This window comes from Atheta coriaria, unplaced genomic scaffold (genome assembly GCF_025399875.1).
Source record: "Atheta coriaria isolate IRGN ID8LTWV9N9 unplaced genomic scaffold, Caltech_Dcor_3.1 hic_scaffold_7_pilon, whole genome shotgun sequence".
NCBI classification, from domain to species: Eukaryota; Metazoa; Arthropoda; class Insecta; order Coleoptera; family Staphylinidae; genus Dalotia; species Dalotia coriaria.
The window spans coordinates 9,723,295-9,740,902 of NW_027045449.1; the positions used below are offsets into that span (position 1 = coordinate 9,723,295).

At 35.8% G+C, this 17,608-nt stretch overlaps 3 protein-coding genes across 4 annotated transcripts; 1 reads left to right on the plus strand and 2 right to left on the minus strand.

The window, feature by feature from the left end:
- The first annotated feature begins 30 nt into the window (after positions 1–30).
- Positions 31–1,038, plus strand: Eaf6 (chromatin modification-related protein EAF6/MEAF6). The gene is made up of 3 exons (XM_065308818.1): positions 31–197; positions 257–460; positions 520–1,038. The coding sequence occupies exons 1-3, from the start codon at positions 120–122 to the stop codon at positions 802–804; spliced, it is 567 nt and encodes a 188-aa protein (XP_065164890.1). The 5' UTR covers positions 31–119; the 3' UTR covers positions 805–1,038.
- nan (transient receptor potential cation channel subfamily V member nanchung) lies at positions 860–4,233 on the minus strand. Its single transcript, XM_065308816.1, is given in 15 exon segments — positions 860–1,156; positions 1,222–1,347; positions 1,405–1,521; positions 1,571–1,705; positions 1,707–1,753; positions 1,808–1,917; positions 1,979–2,130; positions 2,186–2,484; positions 2,487–2,844; positions 2,846–2,968; positions 3,028–3,181; positions 3,235–3,601; positions 3,660–3,843; positions 3,909–3,991; positions 4,044–4,233. Coding segments are annotated over 15 exon segments (2,472 nt in total). The 5' UTR covers positions 4,135–4,233; the 3' UTR covers positions 860–1,030.
- A 119-nt stretch (positions 4,234–4,352) lies between these two features.
- On the minus strand, positions 4,353–9,807 carry sfl (N-deacetylase and N-sulfotransferase sfl). Of its 2 annotated transcripts, none has more exons than XM_065308814.1 (10): positions 9,349–9,807; positions 9,073–9,277; positions 8,420–8,811; positions 7,916–8,360; positions 7,198–7,849; positions 7,002–7,146; positions 6,780–6,942; positions 6,535–6,717; positions 5,807–6,480; positions 4,353–5,750 (listed from the first exon to the last, which is right to left on the minus strand). In XM_065308814.1, exons 3-10 carry the CDS (start codon positions 8,635–8,637, stop codon positions 5,522–5,524), a joined length of 2,709 nt encoding a protein of 902 aa, XP_065164886.1. In that variant the 5' UTR covers positions 8,638–8,811; positions 9,073–9,277; positions 9,349–9,807; the 3' UTR covers positions 4,353–5,521. The 2 variants fall into 2 exon arrangements, with proteins under 2 accessions (XP_065164886.1, XP_065164887.1); XM_065308815.1 differs by having other exon boundaries at positions 9,363–9,378.
- Positions 9,808–17,608: the final 7,801 nt, after the last annotated feature.

Below are 17,608 nucleotides of genomic sequence, written 5' to 3' on the forward strand. Positions count from 1 at the left end.
CTGGTGGTGGCAATGTGCAAATATACATAGACTAACACCACGTGATCATTCCTTGTCATTGTTGTTGTTTGGGACGAGAACCAAAATAAATCTGATTTTTTGTGCATAAACCACGTAAAATGTCGAACAAAAGCAGTACAACAATTGATGCGCGTACAGAATTAGCGGAGTTAGTGAAACGCAAAGCCGAAATAGCTGTAATGTTAAATGCTCCTCCAAAAAACAGCAAATTTTAATTATAACCTCAAAATTATAGGAAACATTGGCGAATTTAGAGCGACAAATCTATGCGTTCGAAGGCTCTTACCTGGAAGACACACAACTCTATGGCAATATTATCAGAGGTTGGGACAGATATCTCTCTAGCAATAAAACCACGAACTCCAAAGCAGATAAACGCAATAGAAAGTTCAAGGAAGCTGAAAGATTGTTCTCAAAGTCTTCCATTACTTCTATGGCAGTAAGAACACACTGACTTCTTGTGGTGTACAAACATTTATGAATTATGAATTGTTTCAGGCTGTTAGTGGTATAGTTGATACACAAGAAAAAACTGAGAGGCACAGTGACACTGAATCACAAACAAATGAAGATTCCAGTGATACCAACATGGCCCCACTTATCTCCAATCACATTGACTCAAACATAAAAACAGCTGGCAAACATTCAACTAATTCCAATACAAATGGTACACCCAATGGTCTGGATAGATCTAGTCCAGGAAGGGAAATGTCTGCAAAACAGAAAAACTTCAGTAGTAGCAATGCCAAGAAAAACAATAACAAAAAAGCTAGACATAGATAGAAAACTAACATGTTTCAATAGAATTAATTTTTAAACAATAATCAATAGGCTTCAATAGTGTGTGGTACCTTGTGTAATTTATGCTTTCAAATTCCTATGTTCACTTTCATAAATTACACCTGGTAATACATACATATTTACATAGTATTTATAACTTAAGGAATTAATGTATGTAAGTGCTAATTGTAAGCATAACAATAAAAGTATGACATGCATAAGTGTAAACCTAAACAACTTTGTGTCCATTTGTTGTAGAATGTATGGTTGTTTGAGCTTGTAGCTTCTTTTTCAAGTAGCGTTCGTGTCGGCGTTTCATTTCGAGGATCTCTTTCATTTCTTCCTTATCTTCATCCTAATTAAACAAAAAACATAATATTAATAACAGAAATCATAAATATTTTTGTTTTGAAGCTGTACTGTTTGATTAAGACGGAGAACCAGAGCTCGTGTGCCGTCTGACATTGGTTGGGAATAAACCATGAGTTGTTTGAGTCGTTCTGAAGGACTGACGCCTCTTTCAACAACCAAAACAATGCGCGCCCACTTAAATACAAATTATTAATGTTTTTATGTTGGATAAGTGTAGAATTAGATATTTACTTGTCTTTGCCATTCATTTCTTGTTTCTGCAATTTTCTGATAAGTGTTTCCCATCATGGCGATCAACATGTTGATCAAAAGTACGCCAACAATGACCATAAATATTACAAACATAATCTGAAATATAATATTTTAGTATTATTGTATTAGGCTGAGTAAAATTTACCTTTGCACCAACTTCATGCTCAGTTTTTGCTAAAGCATCATAATAATCTCCGAAATTCGTCATTGACATTAGAAACATCGCCATGATGGATTCCACGGGCGTAGACATTGGATTTGTATTCGAATCGTCGACTTCTTCAGGGTGTGAGTGGATTATCAAACGATAGGAAGATGATATAAAACGCTACAAACAAATTTTTATGAATATACGTCTTCAAAATAAGTTTTGAAAGTTTACCTTGTGAGAAACCCATAACAAACACTAAATAAATCGAAGCGAAACGAAGCAAGTCACCCATTACCATTCTGTATATCATTACGACGAAAGGACCTACTGTTTTAAATCCCCTGAAAACATAAATTTTTAATGTTGATTAATTTATTATGTTTGTTATTATTAGGTACTTGCCTACAGAAAAACAAAAAATATGGCGCCGTTGTTAACATTATAACTAGCGACATGATATCTTCATTTTCAGTCTGGCAAGAAAATCGTAACACTGGCATTATTAACGTCAAAATGCACGAAAATAAAAACATAACTCTTGAAGGCGCAGTCATCTACAAAAATTAAGATTTAAACTATTGTTACAAATGAATATATGAGTTATGATACCAAATTTTCATAAAACATGCGTCCACCTAAGAAACGAGCTTCTCTAAAAGCTGCACATAGATAAACAAAAGCACCAATGAGCATTCCAACTTCAGTTATCAAACGAATCTGTTGATCGGCTTGATCTACTGCCATTAATCTACATTCTTCACGTAAATTGTCCCACCATTCTTCCATATCATCTATGTCATCAATACTTCCTAAAATTCGCAAGTTTAAGAACAAATTTACATTTAATGTTATAATAGATTCATACCTATTGTAGTAAGTGTAATATTTGGAATTAAAATTAAAGTTTCATTGATTTTACTAAGAGTAAAGTTGCCATTTGTAGCATTTGTTGCGTTTTTAGCTTCAGTTGGTGTAGGCGGCCCAGGACGCAGAGTAAACGCAATCAATGAATTTATAAAATAAAACGTAAACATGAAGAACTGTCGATAGAATTTGTTTTTGACGAATGTATTCCATTTTGCATTTAGCAAATCAATAAGAACTCCGTCCATTAGTTCAAGATGTTCGTCTTTATCTCCAAAAACAACTAAATTCAAAGCGGACGTTCGACTTATATTGCCTGTTTCTGTATCAATTGTATCGATTTGATTCAACGGGTACGCCGCGCATGTAATACTACCAATTTGCCAGTAAATCTCTCTTTCTAAGATTGAGAATATGGAAGAATAGTTCAACACGGGCTAATCTAGAAGCTAATCGTAATGGAGTTAAATTTAATACGTTTTTGATATGTAAACTGGCCCCGACTTCGTAAGCCATGTCAAAAGACTCCTAAAACAATCATATTAATAGTATTACTAGCAATAAATGCTAAAGAACACATTTCTTACGAGTTTTTCATAGATTACCAACAAATGTAAAACTGTGTTTCCATTTGTATCTTGTGCATTTGGATCCGCACCTCTTGATAACATGAGTCTGAAACATTCTTCTTGTCCTAGACACGCAGCGAATGTTAAAGGATATTCACCCCAATAGACATACCTACACATAATAAGTATATACAAAACAAAAATGGCGACTATTTTATAATATACCCATCATAATTAGTTTGTGGACACACATTAACCCATTCATGATCTAAGGCATCTGTTCTTGACGATTTTTGATCCTCCGGACACATAAAATTACCAAAACATCGCTCTTGAATATTCACACCAGATTGCAGAAGAAACTTTACCATTCCAGGATCCTCATTGACAATGGCAATGTGCAATACATTTTCACCGTAATATTCATCAGATATGTAAATGTCATTAATAAGTTTCGGATAAAACCGTAGTAAACGTTTAGCAATATCTGCATGGAGAGATGTGGCATTCAACAGACATAAATGAAGGATGGTTTCACCTACAGCTCCACGTTCCCGCAATTTCCAACAAGTATGGCGATATGCACTCGGATCTAATACAATAATAAACATAAATTATTGAATTTTAAATTAAATTATTGTGTTGCATACTTCTTTGATATTCTTCTTCGGTGACTTCTGGTCCTTCGTCGTCCACTTCATAATCGTCTGGGTTTTCCATGGATTTCAATGGTGGTAGATGTTTATATTTAGCTCGTTCTTTGTTTCTTAGAAGGACTAGATCCGCAATTGGTATATATCTACCTTTTCCTTTGTTGTACAGAAAAGGTTCAACCTAAGAATGATATAAAAGTGGCAACAAAAATATCATTGAAAGTAAGATATTTGTTTAAAACATACTTTTGTTTTAATTGCGTGATCAATCTCTGCATATTGCTTATTCTGTGTTGCTCTCTTCATAAGTTCTACTAATAATCCACCACCTAACAAAGAGAATGATTAATTAAAATCCAAAAGGTCCTGGTGTTTTGATACCTTTTAAATTCGCCAATTTATAAATTGGCTGAACAGATGCGCCTGCTTGTTTCTTCACACCGCTTGTCACGTTACTCTCAGTATTTCCCATGATTGATGATGTAATTTACAGAATAAACACAAAATTGACTACATTTTCCTGTTAGGTTTTGCAAAATTACTGCACTGTTACTCTACTACCCTAGTTTTATCATAGAAACGAAAACATAGTACAAATATTGATCAAACATGTCACACCAAAGTGAAACATTCTTCTTTCTTAGAAGTGCAATCGATCAAAAACGTGCAAATATCAAGTTGGTGTTAAGATGAAGTTAATATTTTATTGTCTTTTTGTGATTCAACAATTACAATCAATGATATTCATCATTCTCTCTCTCTTATCTCTGAGCGTAACATCGATTATCAACAAAAACTATTTAGCCACAATTCAAAAATCCTGCCGTTATTGCTTCCTCCACTCAATAAACTCATCTCGTATGGCACGTGCTACAAGTAATCTTAATCAAACATGTAGTTCATCATCCGCAATCAGTAAACAGTCAGTCCCTATTATTACGTAGTAGAAGATATGCACAAATATCTGTGTATGGCCAGTGCACTTTCCGTTCCCTTCTTCGTCTAGTTTAAGCATTATTACAACTTCATCTTGAACAATGATTAGCTATTGCACACTGAGGCAGTTTCTGCACTGCTTTATTCACATTGTTATTGCATTCAGGAACGTCACAATAATAAACGAACCGATGTGATATGTTACAACACCGTGGTTACAGGTAAACAGTTTGGACCCAGAAAGTAAACGAACTATTGTTGGGCGATACGTTAAATTTAAGTTTAGATTTTCACGTAGAAATGTTTCTTGCTTCGTTCTGCACTACCTCTACAACTACTCAGCTACTAACAGCGTTAATATATTCATCTTTCGTCTCGCTTAACAACTAAACTTTAAGCGCTTCCATTTAGATTTAATAGATACATTCAGATTGACTCGGAAACCAGTTCAATAAGTCATCAAAATATTGTTTTAAGTCGCAACTTTACAAGATGACATTCCTGGTAAGATGATCCAAAGTTTAGAGCTGTTGTATCCTAAATGATGAAAATGATGTAAAACACATAGAAAAATAGATACACAATATACACTACTCTTTGAAGGAATGTCAGTTTGCAAACGCGTGCGAATCGCTCAATAAACCTACCTACAATAAATGATCACATTTAGAAAACGACGCTCCGCAACTATACATACGTAATATGTACACATATAGAAATGTTTTAGAATAATGTTCGTCCATATAAAATATTGACTATCAACTTGCACGATCGGCTGTCATTTTATCATCAATTCAATTCAAGAAATGAATCATTGCTCTCAAGTAAAAATTGCCGCGCATCAGTGTCTCGACTTGCTCCTAAACAATTAAGTACTGCAACTTGATGAAATCTCTGGTATACATTGTAAAATACTGTTTGTTCTATGTCGGAGTGTCGGTAAGATCGTCCTGCAACCATTGTGGCACGTTATGCATCCCAATACGCTTCAATAACTTCAGCAGCGCGGTATTATGACTGAGATAATGTCTCTGCAGCAGTTTCAGTGACTTATCTTCCATTGGTGGATAATTTCGTCCTTTACTCTTGCCTAAACACTTAGTCCTGTCGCCTTTGACAACTTGACAGAAATATCCCTTCTTTTCTTCGTATCTGTAATATAATTTAGTTAAAATTATAAGTTTTTAAAGTTTAATATTAATGGTTACCTTATTAAATCAGTGTAATTTAACTGTGGTACAATTTTGAGAAATTTCTGCACTTCATCCATAACTTCAACCGGATTTGACTTCAAACTCTCGCCGTCAATGATGTGCAGCTGCTGCGGCGAGAAGTAATTCAACCATCGCTCTAAATGCTGTGCAAATTTGCCAGGATTAAGGCACCTGTTTCGCAGGTCGCGTAGCGGTTTCGGCGCAGTGTCGCCGGCGGTAATCACTTGGTGGAAGCTGTAGTTATTGGCAATGGTATCGCCGTGCGCTTTCGTGTGCTGATACCACGAATATGCGCGCTTCGCCGGCGAGATCAGTATCGTAATCAATTTGGTGTGCGGCAGCAGGGCGTGCACGCGTTTAGGCACTAAATCGCCATCGAAATACGTCGCGCTCTTCTCGAACAAATACCGCGTCGCATTTGCATCCACCGGGAAATACTTCATATACCAATCTAAACCTTTGTAGTAATTATTCGCGTTGAAGAACTGTATCTCCTCGAAGGTTGTCGGACTAGGGAGATTACTCGCAATCGACGGATGCAGGGATAAAAATGTGTATAATGCTGTTGTACCGGTTTTCTGCGGGCCAATGACGAGAAAACGTGGCAGTGAGTCGCAGGACTTGTTACGGGACCAAATCTTTTTGTGTCTCGCATCATCACAGGGATTCTAAACATGCATAATTATTAAATTTAATATTTTATGCAAATTATAATCACTTACGCCCCAGATGGGATCAGTTTCCTCCGGATATAGTTTGAAATACGTTTCCGCCAATTGCAGCGGCGGTGCTGATGTCAACTTAATATTCGTCCAGCACTGCAGAAATTTGATTACCGATTCGAACGTGTACAAGGCCAAGCGATCGTTGCCGTAGTTGGACATGTGTGTCATAAATATATTTATCTGCGTGGAATAATAAATCATTTAATTATTGGGAAGCCACCACAAAGCGATTGATAACTTACAGGATTGTAAACTATTGTCTGAAAGAGCTCGCCGCCTTGAATCGATTCGTCGAGTTTGACCCGACCACCCGGGTATCTATCAATGAACATTGTATGCGTGAACAAACCGCACGTTTGTCTTGGCAAACACATTACATTGCGGTGAATAAAACCTCGACGAAGTCTGAAATAATTAAATTTATTATTTATTTATGTTACTTTGATTGCATATGTTATACTTGCCTTGCTGGACGTAAGTGCGGATATTCTTCAGTGGATGTTACTCGAATATTCCACACCTTTTTCCATGCACTGTACAAAATTTCATGCACAGGATACACACCAGAGTGATGTGGTGACACAGAATATCCAGAATCCACAGGAATACCTTAAGTAACAACAAAATTAATCAAATTCTCTTGAAAATCGACAAAATTACCTTTTTCTTTGGCGAAATTTTTATTCAAAATCATATCTGCAATTAGCTGCGATTCATTTTCATAGAGATGCGGTTGCTGATGATTCCACATGTGACTGAACCACGAAAACTTGTCAATGTTTTCCAGTATGAGATCATCACCCTTATCCTCCTCAGCATCACCATGTTGATAATACTTTCCAGAGAAACCCAAATTAAACCGGAAACCCGGCACCATTGTCTGAATACGTTGCTGTGTGGCTAACATAGCACGCACATCATCCGGTTTAAGCCGTGTTCCCTTATCACCAACGAAGATATCATCCACATCGATGAGAAACTGTCGATCAAGCGATAAACTAAGCTGCCCATGACTAAGATAACTCAGCGAGTCAAGAAAAAGCAACCGGTGCAGCCAGAATTTCAACCCTGCGCCGAAAATAACACGTTGAATATCATCAAAACGACCGTGATCTTGCATGACAGTAGTTAACGGCATTTTGGATGAGTGATTCTGTTCGAAATCGTCCAATTTGTGCGCCAGTTCCAGCGGTTCATATGTATTGTGATGTGATTGGAATATCGTCCAATCATCGCCAGGCAGTGGGCCTTCGACCGTTTCGCCAGGACGCGTCAGTCTTAAGATTTGTGAAGCATCATTCAGTGTTGCATCCTAAAGAAACAAACAAAACTATAATTAGAAACCGAACAAAATTTACTAAATAACGCGAGTGTTCACCTTCAATTGTAAATTTGTATGAATAAACAGCGGAAATCCTTTCAGCTCAGCGCCGACAAACGTTTCTTCCTTCTGCGTGATGAAACCAATCACTCCCACATTATACTCCTTGCAATACTTATCGAGCAGCTCACGATTCCACTTATCCATTTGCAGGTACTTGTTGAAGTTTTCAAACACAATCACGCCGTATTTACCCTTATCTAGACTCGTCAACACTGGCAGACTCTTCCCAGCCACTTCCTCCTTATATTTTATCCTTGTATACACCAATAACTCAGCAATATCTTTACCAAGTTTCGAATACATTGTCTCTACAAAGAGCAACACTTTCGGATCGCTCCTTAATCGACCCTCCATTTTGTGTTCGTGATTTTGTGGAAATCGTGGACCATTTCCCACGTTGCACTTAACTATTGGAGTGGGTCTTGTACTTCTATGAAATCTAAAAATATAATATTCCATAAACAATGTAATCATAACTGTGAAATATTGAAAACTCACCCATATGTATGCCATGTGGTGCTTGAATGATTTAAATAATAGTAGTTATATACAATAATCAGGCAACAGAGAATAATAACTAATAGAATACACGTTTTCTGTGAGGTGAGTCGAGCCGGGAAGAATCTCCATCTGGTCATGTTCTTCAGCAGTCGAGATAAGATGTTGGATTTCTGCCGACTGTTCGGGCGTAAAATCGGCGTACGCATTTCGTCCATATCATATATTCTATGGCACTGATTGTTTATCTAAATATATTCACATGTTAATCAACCTCCACTTGCTGTGTTTCCACAAGTTGCTTGCCATGCACAAAATCATTCAGATCGACTCTGCAGCGATTGCATTTTCTAATCATTTTTTCATCATGTTAAATTTGCAGCATGTTTGATCTGGAAAGTAAACATATTGATAACGGTTGTCATTGTATCAATAAATTAAATTTGCTCTAAATGATGAAATTTCTCGCTACCGTATTTTATGATTTATAGACGAGTAATTCAGAGAGTATTCATTTGTTAATTGGTGATTAGTCTTGTAACGACACTCAGTTTGTCAACAAACATTGAAATTAATGTGTGCATTGTTTTATGTATGCTAACATAAGAGTAGTTTACTAGTTTAGCAGTTATTAAATATTTATTTGGTAGTACCTGATTGCTGCTGGTTTTTTCTATGTGCTTGGTTGCATGGTTTGTGTTTACGCCGTTGGGAGAGTAACCATGTTCACTTTCCAGCGCGCACCATCACCAGCTCTCGCTCCACAACTACGCGGGTATTGAATTATTAATTTATCTCACCAAATTCTTGGCTGTCATACGTCATTCGGACAGTAGAGGAGTGGACCATGTTGAACAGCTTAAAACAAGGAGAGAAATACATTCATAACAGCAGTGGATGTTGAAGAGACAGAGAAGAAGATTACTCACACAGCTGTACGTACTTATTAATATCACTAACTGTGTGTTATGTTGGTTGCCTAACATCTATGTATCTGCTGTATTTGAAGTGTGTTGTTCGATGATCTGTAATAGTTTATGCAGTTATATTAAATACAAGTTATTTAACTTATAATGAAGTAATTTTATTACTAAAATAATATATTATCAGTAAAATTAAGCAAAATTCACTGTTTATACCCATGTGAGAGGGTCCTTGTCAGAACTTTGCCACCATCTTAATAGATTTTGAAAATAAAAATTCGAAACTTATTCCTGAAATAATTAAAATAAATAATTAAGATGGTGCCCACCCCCGCGACGTGGACGCGTCTGACAAGAATTACCCAGGTGGAGTGTTTGCAATGACAATCCCCTGGGCCGGGTTAATGTTACCTCGAGTATTACCTAAATAAAAATAAAAAAAAAAAGAAAATAATAAAACACAACAAAAAATAAACGAGGTAACAATGGCAACTACAACTAACTACTTGTGCAACTACTTCTACTACTACTACTACTACTACTTCAACTACTACTACTACTAAATACTAATACGCAGCGTTTTAACGAGCTGTTGAGGTGCCCCTGATCACCATCAAAGGCAGTTGCCCCTACCCTCGAGGGTAATCTGGAGCTCGCGGAGGACAGGCAACCCGATTGTCCTTTATTTCGGATTCGCGATAATTAAACGAAATGTTGAGTTGTGCTGCAGATGGCATGTTGCTTCCTTTAATAGTAAACATAGATTAGATTAGTGAAAAATAAAATTAGCTTGTAATCGAGAAATGAACCCTTGCCGCATCTGTAAATATCAATAGAAGAATAAAATTAATAATGTGGAAGACAAAAATTCATTAAAATCACATTTACCTTCATTTTCTTGGAACTGTACACACCCCCGGAGGCAGTGGCCCATTCCTTGATGGGTATACACATCAGGCCGACCCCCAGAGGCTTTTCCTGGTCGAATAGTTGGCTGCAACAGGTCCCCTACTCAGGATCGACAGCGGAGTTGATGGAACCGCATCACATCGATCTCTTCTTCTTCGTCTTCAGCTGAGTTAACATAAAATATAAATATGGTATAATAAAAAATAAGTACCAAATATAAAAAGTCTTGTAGTAAAAAATGATTGTAATAAACTCACCTCGGTTTCTTTCCAGTTTACATACCCTGAAGGGGCTGGTAGCCCTTTTCCTTGATGGGTATACACATCGGGCCTGATCTAAGGCGGAAAGATGGCGGGGTTAGGACTAGGATGGACATCGGCATTGTGGAACTGCATCCCGCATCGGCTTCTTCTTCACTTCGTCTTCAGCTGAGATAAACATTAATGAATAAATCAAATAAAATCTTGTAATAAAAAGTTGACTGTAATAAAACTCACCTCAGTTTCTTTCAGTTTTGCATACCCCTGAGGGCAGTAGCCCACTCCTTGATGGGTAGCACATCAGGCCCTGATCCCCAAAGGCGGAAGATAGCTGAGCCGAGACCTTCAGGATCGAGCATCAGCGTGGACGGATAACATCTTCTTCTTCGGCTTCTGTTAATAGTAAAATATATAACATACAATTAAATATTATTTTGACCGTAAATGAATTTATGTGGTGCTAACTCACCTGCTTCTTTTGAAATGTGCGTATATCAATGGGAGCCTTACTCATCTCATCTTATTTGGATGGAAAGAATCTTCTTGTTTCATTCAAAGGCAAGAAACGCAACAACGTGCAACATGACTATTTCAAACAGTGACTTTCGTGCAATCGGTGCAAACTGTTGATCTGTAAAGATATTATTAAATATTTCACGACACTCCCGCACTCGCACTATCACTTGTATAAAGCGGCCCACTTTAATATACTTCAACACTCGCGCACTATTAATAATTCACAACACTTCACTTTAAGTTGATATCAGCATTTAACCGTTCCATTTTTATTTTGTTCTCTTTCGGGATGTAGGTGTCAATTCCATTTATTTTTAGTTGAGGTTGATATTTTCTAAGTTTTCAATTTCTGTTATTCTTCTTCCTGGGGTTCTTCTGTCTTCTGTTATTCTAAATAGTTGTTGATTATTTAAAACAGTATACTTCACCTCCCGCACTATTTGTCACACTCGCGCACTATATAAAACACACAAACACAATTATTTATAACGAAGTTGTAATTCATATCCAATTCCCATTTGATTCAATTTTTCCATTTTTCTCGTTGTATCTAACTAGAAGTTCATTCTTTAGTTGTTACAGTTAAGTCAGGATCTATTTTACCTTCGACTGCTTATGATTCCTCGTTCCTCGTTCGTAATAATCTTCATACATCTTTGGGACAATCCCTTTCTTCTTGGTTTCTTCGTGTCTTATTATAAATGATGCAATTTGAAGTTGGCTGCTTGGAAATGTTTTCTCCAGAAAATAAAATCTAATTCAATCTTTGGGTATCATTCTTCATTTTATTCTGTTCCGATTACTGCTGCTGCTACTACTAATGTTGTATTGTTTTAATTTATGTTACGAGTATTTATGATGACGTAAAAAATTGCGTAGGTGTAGTTGTGTTAAAAATGTTAGGTAAGCTGTGCCGAAGCACAGCAATACCACAGAGCCCAGTCAATGATCATGAACAGGGTAGAAAGTGTAAGTGTATGTGTGTGTGTATGTAAGTGGAAAAACTGATGAAATTCGATTTTCACTCCCGCACTATAATTCAACACTCGCGCACTATATAATCACACTCGCGCACTATATAAAAACACACAAACACAATTATTAATCACAGTTGTAATTCATATCCAATTCCAATTTGATTCAATTTTTCCATTTTTCTCGTTGTATCTAACTTGAAGTTCATTCTTTAGTTGTTACAGTTAAGTCAGGATCTATTTTATCTTCGACTTCTTATGATTTCTCGTTCCTCGTTCGGAATAATCTTCATGCATCTTTGGGACAATTCTCTTTCTTCTTGGTTTCTTCGTGTCTTATTATAAATGATGCAGTTTGAAGTTGGCTGCTTGCAAATGTTTTTCCCCAGAAAATAAAATCTAATTCAATCTTTGGCTATTATTCTTCATTTTATTCTGTTCCGATTGTTGCTGACCCAATGTTGTATTGTTGTAATTTATGTTATTTATGATGATGTAAAAAATGTGTAAGTGTAGTTGTGTTAAAATGTTAGGTAAACGTATGAAGTACAGCAATATGGAAACCCAGTCAATGATCTCTCATGAACAGGGTAGATAGTGTAGTGTATGTGTGTGTATATAAATTGGAAAAACTGATGAAATTCGATTTACTCCCGCACTCCCACACTATAATTCAACACTCGCGAACTATATAAATACACTCGCGCACTATATAAAACACACAAACACAATTATTTATCACAGTTGTAATTCATATCCAATTCAATTTTATTCAATTTGCCATTTTCTCGTTGTATCTAACTTGGGGGTAATTATTTAGTTGTTTTTGTCATTTTATCTTCGACTTCGTTCTTCATTTGGAATAATTCAGTTCATGTATTTCCATTTTTCTTAATAGAAATCTACATTACATCTGGGGAAAATTTTCCATCTGATTGGTTTTCTTCGTGTTTTATTATAAATGATGCAATTTGAAGTTGTACTGGCAAATATTTTCTCAGAAAATAAATCTAATTCAATCTTTTCGTATCATTCTTAATTTTATTCAGTTCTTATTGTTGCTGACCCAATGTTGTATTGTTTTTAATTTATGTTATTTATGATGATGTAAAATGTGTAGGTGTAGTTGTGTTAAAATGTTAGGTAAGCTGTGCTGGCTTACAGCAATACCGGAAACCCAGTCAATGATCATGAACAGGGTAGAAAGTGTAAGTGTATGTGTGTGTGTGTGAAATTGTTGACCGAATAACTCTAAGTATTTCAATACAAAGTTGAAATAAAGTTCAGTTGAAATTAAAGCAGATTTTTGTTTGTCCGATATAAACGAATACAAGTTTCCAATTGATACTGACTTGTTCTTGTTTGCCGTCCATTTTAAAAGAATTTTCGACGATTTTCTCATTTCTACCATCAATTTAACTACCACCCATTTAAGATCTTCTTCTTTTGGTATATTGCAGAAATCTTTCCCCATCATATCAGAATCCGTTTCTTGAATTATCTTCTTTATCCATGGATGAATAATGATGGATTGACATTGCAGCAACAAAGCATTCAGCTTTTCGAGTTTTTAATAAGACACAAGGACTAGTAATAAATGATTATTAATACACTGATATTAATGATTCTACCAGTTCAGCAAGCACTTCGAATACCTGTATCAAACAAACAAGCAAACAAAGTTGTGATTAGTAAATTTCAAGAATAGAACACAAAACAACACAGAACATCCACAATGGCCTAGCATCAGGATCCTGCAACATAAATTAAAATACTGATTATCAGATTCAAACAAAACGCCCTGAAAGGAAACATAGAAAGAAATATTTAATTAGTTGCTGAAAGAAAAACATAATTCATTAGTAAGGATTGTTTGGATTTTGGAACTCATTCACACACACAATACAAATACATAATATAAATAATAGCAATAAAAACATACAAAAATAAACAAATATGTCACCTAAAAAGAGAAACATATTAGATTAGTACATACATATATAAATTTGTATACAGAAAAAAGACATTAATCAGGATAGAAGGACCTAAAACCCTGCCTAATGACAACCAATAGCTAAATCGCGATTATCCTGAAAGCGGAAAAAGATTAGTACACAAATTTCTAAACAGTATTCATCATTCACACAGCTAAGAGGAGGTAGGATACTTATAACTATTTTAATAAGACTGCTGCCTTTGTCCCTGCCTAAGTACATGAGATAGCTTTGAGCACAAACCGATTATAATAAAAAAAATAGGCGCACCTAACATGACCGCGACGCGTTTGGCGGTGTGCTCGATGTGCAAAACTGATTTTTGCAACGGATAACAAAAGTGACCGACTGCTGCATCCCAGCGGCAGCAACCGGCTTTTAGTTGCCCAAAATTTAACACGACATACACAAATGAGAGTGATACAATACAGTACAACACAAATCATACCAAAAAGAAATATAAACAATTCATTCAACAGGCATGCATTAATTCATACTTATATTGCAAGCATTTGAAATCTCTACTTCAAAATGCCGCGCGCGTTGCATTAATTAATTTGTGTTAATTTGTGGTGTTCTGCGTGAGACAGAACGTGTAAAGTGTTGTGTTGAGAATGTGGGTAAATAAGTGTACCTAGACACACCAAATACTGCAGGAACTCACGCATTCACGCCGAAACGAACCGAGCAAAAGTGCCAATGTAGTGTTTGTAGTGTGTGTGTGTGTATGTGTGTGTTGACCGATTGATTCTATGTACGTTAATACGAGTTCGGTGAAATTTAAGCAAAGGATTTTTAATAAAATGTTCACGTAGACATGTAATTAACAATTAAAGTATAAAATAATAAAATTAAAATAAACTACTGTAATGAATAGAAGTAGTGTAATTATTAATTAATTAGTGAATTTGATGCAAATTTAAGCAAAAGAAGTGTTCGCGGTAACACTTGACGCGAAACACGATTCAAATATATTCGTGCGTACACGATGAAAAACAAACTCACTGCTTTATGGACATCCGGCGTTTCTAGCAATTGCTGGTTGGATTAGCCGAATGACAAATACTGGTTTCAATGGCACCCCAGATACAAGAGTGACGGAGGCTTCACGCCAGCAGCTACGATCATAGGCATCACCACTACCTACTTTAATCGCTCCTCGAGATAACAGCTCATCTCGCAGGATGCGTTGATAAAAGGTTTTATATTGGTCCATTGGTCCTCATCAAGCAACATCTCGTCAGTTTGGGACAGGAAATTCTAATTAGCATCGTAGGAATCCAGATTACAACAGGGGCACCATCTTTCGTACTTTGCTGGTTTTCTGTTGTTCAAAACTGTGACTTTCACCGCAATGTTTGTTGAAATTATTTGTTGTTTTCTTTGTTGTTGGACTAAAACAATGAAAAAATATTAGTATGAAATTATTTATATTAAGTTTCATGCATTTTTATTGAAGTGGAAAGTTGAAATTAAGAAATAACTTACTTAAATAACTGCAGTATCCTTTACATTGATGTGTAGTTGTAATAATGGATTGTATTTCATTACAAAACAGTAGTTATTCACGTTCTTAAAATTCCTAAAAATTACAATAATTAATTTAAAATATACGAACCAAATATTATTTGTCTTAAAGTAAAAAAAAATAACTTACTTCAACAACTGATTTCCATTTCCTTGACGAATTGGTTTCCAGAGCTATCAGTCTCTCTGAATTGCAGTTATTCACAGTTCTTACTTAAAACTTCTAAAAATTTAAATAATTAATTAAACTATATTTGCAGGTTATGATTTGTTTTGATGTTGAAAAATATAACTTACTTTAACGAATTGTTTTCCATTTTCTTTGATGAATTTGTTCCAAACTATCAGTTTCTCTATGAATGTCAGCTATTTGCGTTCATGAAGTTCTAAAAATAGAAATATTATTTTAAAATGTATAAATATTGAATTATTTGTGTTGGCTGTTAGTTATTTACACTCACCGATTTGATTTAGTATGCACTGATTTTAGTATAGCTTCAACTTTGAGGTTGCGGTTGCGGTTGGTATCAGTGTGAAAAAATGACATTGACGAGGAAGGCGCATTTTATAGATTTACCAACTGTTGCGGAAACTTTAGTGAGGGTTAGATTTTTGATTCGGATTAACGCTATGAATACTGACGCACGATACGCTTGATAATCGCATAAGATAGAAAGAAGATCCAACCGCCGAAGTTCCGCAATTTATAGAAACCTGATTTTTGGGTAAGGGGTAATTAGCAAAAAATGAAAAAATTTAATTAAGCCGTTTGTGATCAATCTAACTTAGCCAAAATAAACTAGAATTTTAACTATGATTTTTTGATACCTCTTTTGGGACTTCTAGCTGCTGTAAAATCGGCCTGACAAAATTTTAAAAATTGAATTATTTATTTATATGGAGCTCTTATGGGTGAAAAATTATTTCCCAAAAATTAACGAAATCGGCTGAGAGTTACATCAATGTGTACAGAATCGCGCTTGCCCTTCAAATGAGGTATCGCACGAGCCGATTCATAGTGTTAAGAAGTTTGGGTTTAAATCGCGACGAAAATTTCTGGCGGTTACGTGAATGACATGAAAAACCGTCGGCGGCAAAACACATTTTTCGTGAATTTCTTTCAATCACACCTCAAGTGAAATCTGCGTGCGGAATCCCGTGATCCTCGTCGTCGAATACACCCCAGCAAGTGTATCCCCATGAATACCGCTTTAATTCAAAGTTTCGCGACAGTGTCGTTTATTAAGTGTAGCAGGTGGGTTTGCAGGTGAATCGACTTTCCTGCTGAGTTTCCTGCGCGAATCTAAGGCCACCAATCGTTAGATCAACTCAAAAACTATCGATATCGATGTTTTTATTGTGTCGAACGGTTTTGTGGATGTTGTGATCAACGTGAATACACAAAACCTCAACTTTACACACAACTTGCAACATTGTTGAGGGGCCCCACAACGAACTCAGAACCTAGAAATCTGGATTGGATTTATCATTTTGGGACCTTGGCTAAGTGTTCAATGCATTTAGTTTGAGTTGGTTTGGTATTAATAGAGCATTTATAGAGATGTATAGTTTGGTTGTTCAAGTGAGGGTGTTGAAAGCTGTTTGTTTTGTTATTTAAGCCTTTCAGGGCTATTTTGAAGAGTGTTTCACTTGTGTGTAGATATATAAAGGATAAGCAACAGTTATTGTGCAATATATACGTGTAGTTGCTTCAAAAAAGGTTTTAAATTGATTTACTGTGATTCAAGTTAAACACACATTTAATCTCGAAGGTATATTTTGTATATAACTTTGGTTTTAAATTTCATGTTTTGGACATCGCTACAGTGGCCTTGGTATCTGGGGTGAGACATTTACGTTACTTCGATTTAAATTACATATTTTCTATAAAGTTACATACCGGGACTTTGAAACCATATTGAGGTTAATCCAGTTGCTCTTATTAGTGGTGATAACAGTGGAGGAAGAGTGAAATTTACAATTCTAACTTCTGGATCTTCTCAAGGAAGTTGAGGGGGCACCTTCATCATCTTTATTTCTACTTATTTTGTTGAGTAATTTAAATTTAATTGGTCGAAATTGTTCA

Excerpts from the sequence above, each read along its gene's own strand:
- Eaf6 (XM_065308818.1), top strand. The coding sequence starts at position 120 with ATGTCGAACAAAAGCAGTACAACAATTGATGCGCGTACAGAATTAGCG. Across the intron at positions 198-256 it reads AACGCAAAGCCGAAATAGCT|GAAACATTGGCGAATTTAGA; the intron begins GTAATGTTAAAT and ends TCAAAATTATAG. Across the intron at positions 461-519 it reads CTTCCATTACTTCTATGGCA|GCTGTTAGTGGTATAGTTGA; the intron begins GTAAGAACACAC and ends GAATTGTTTCAG.
- sfl (XM_065308814.1), bottom strand. The coding sequence starts at position 8,637 with ATGGACGAAATGCGTACGCCGATTTTACGCCCGAACAGTCGGCAGAAA. Across the intron at positions 8,361-8,419 it reads ACCACATGGCATACATATGG|ATTTCATAGAAGTACAAGAC; the intron begins GTGAGTTTTCAA and ends TTATATTTTTAG. Across the intron at positions 6,481-6,534 it reads AAACTGATCCCATCTGGGGC|AATCCCTGTGATGATGCGAG; the intron begins GTAAGTGATTAT and ends ATGCATGTTTAG.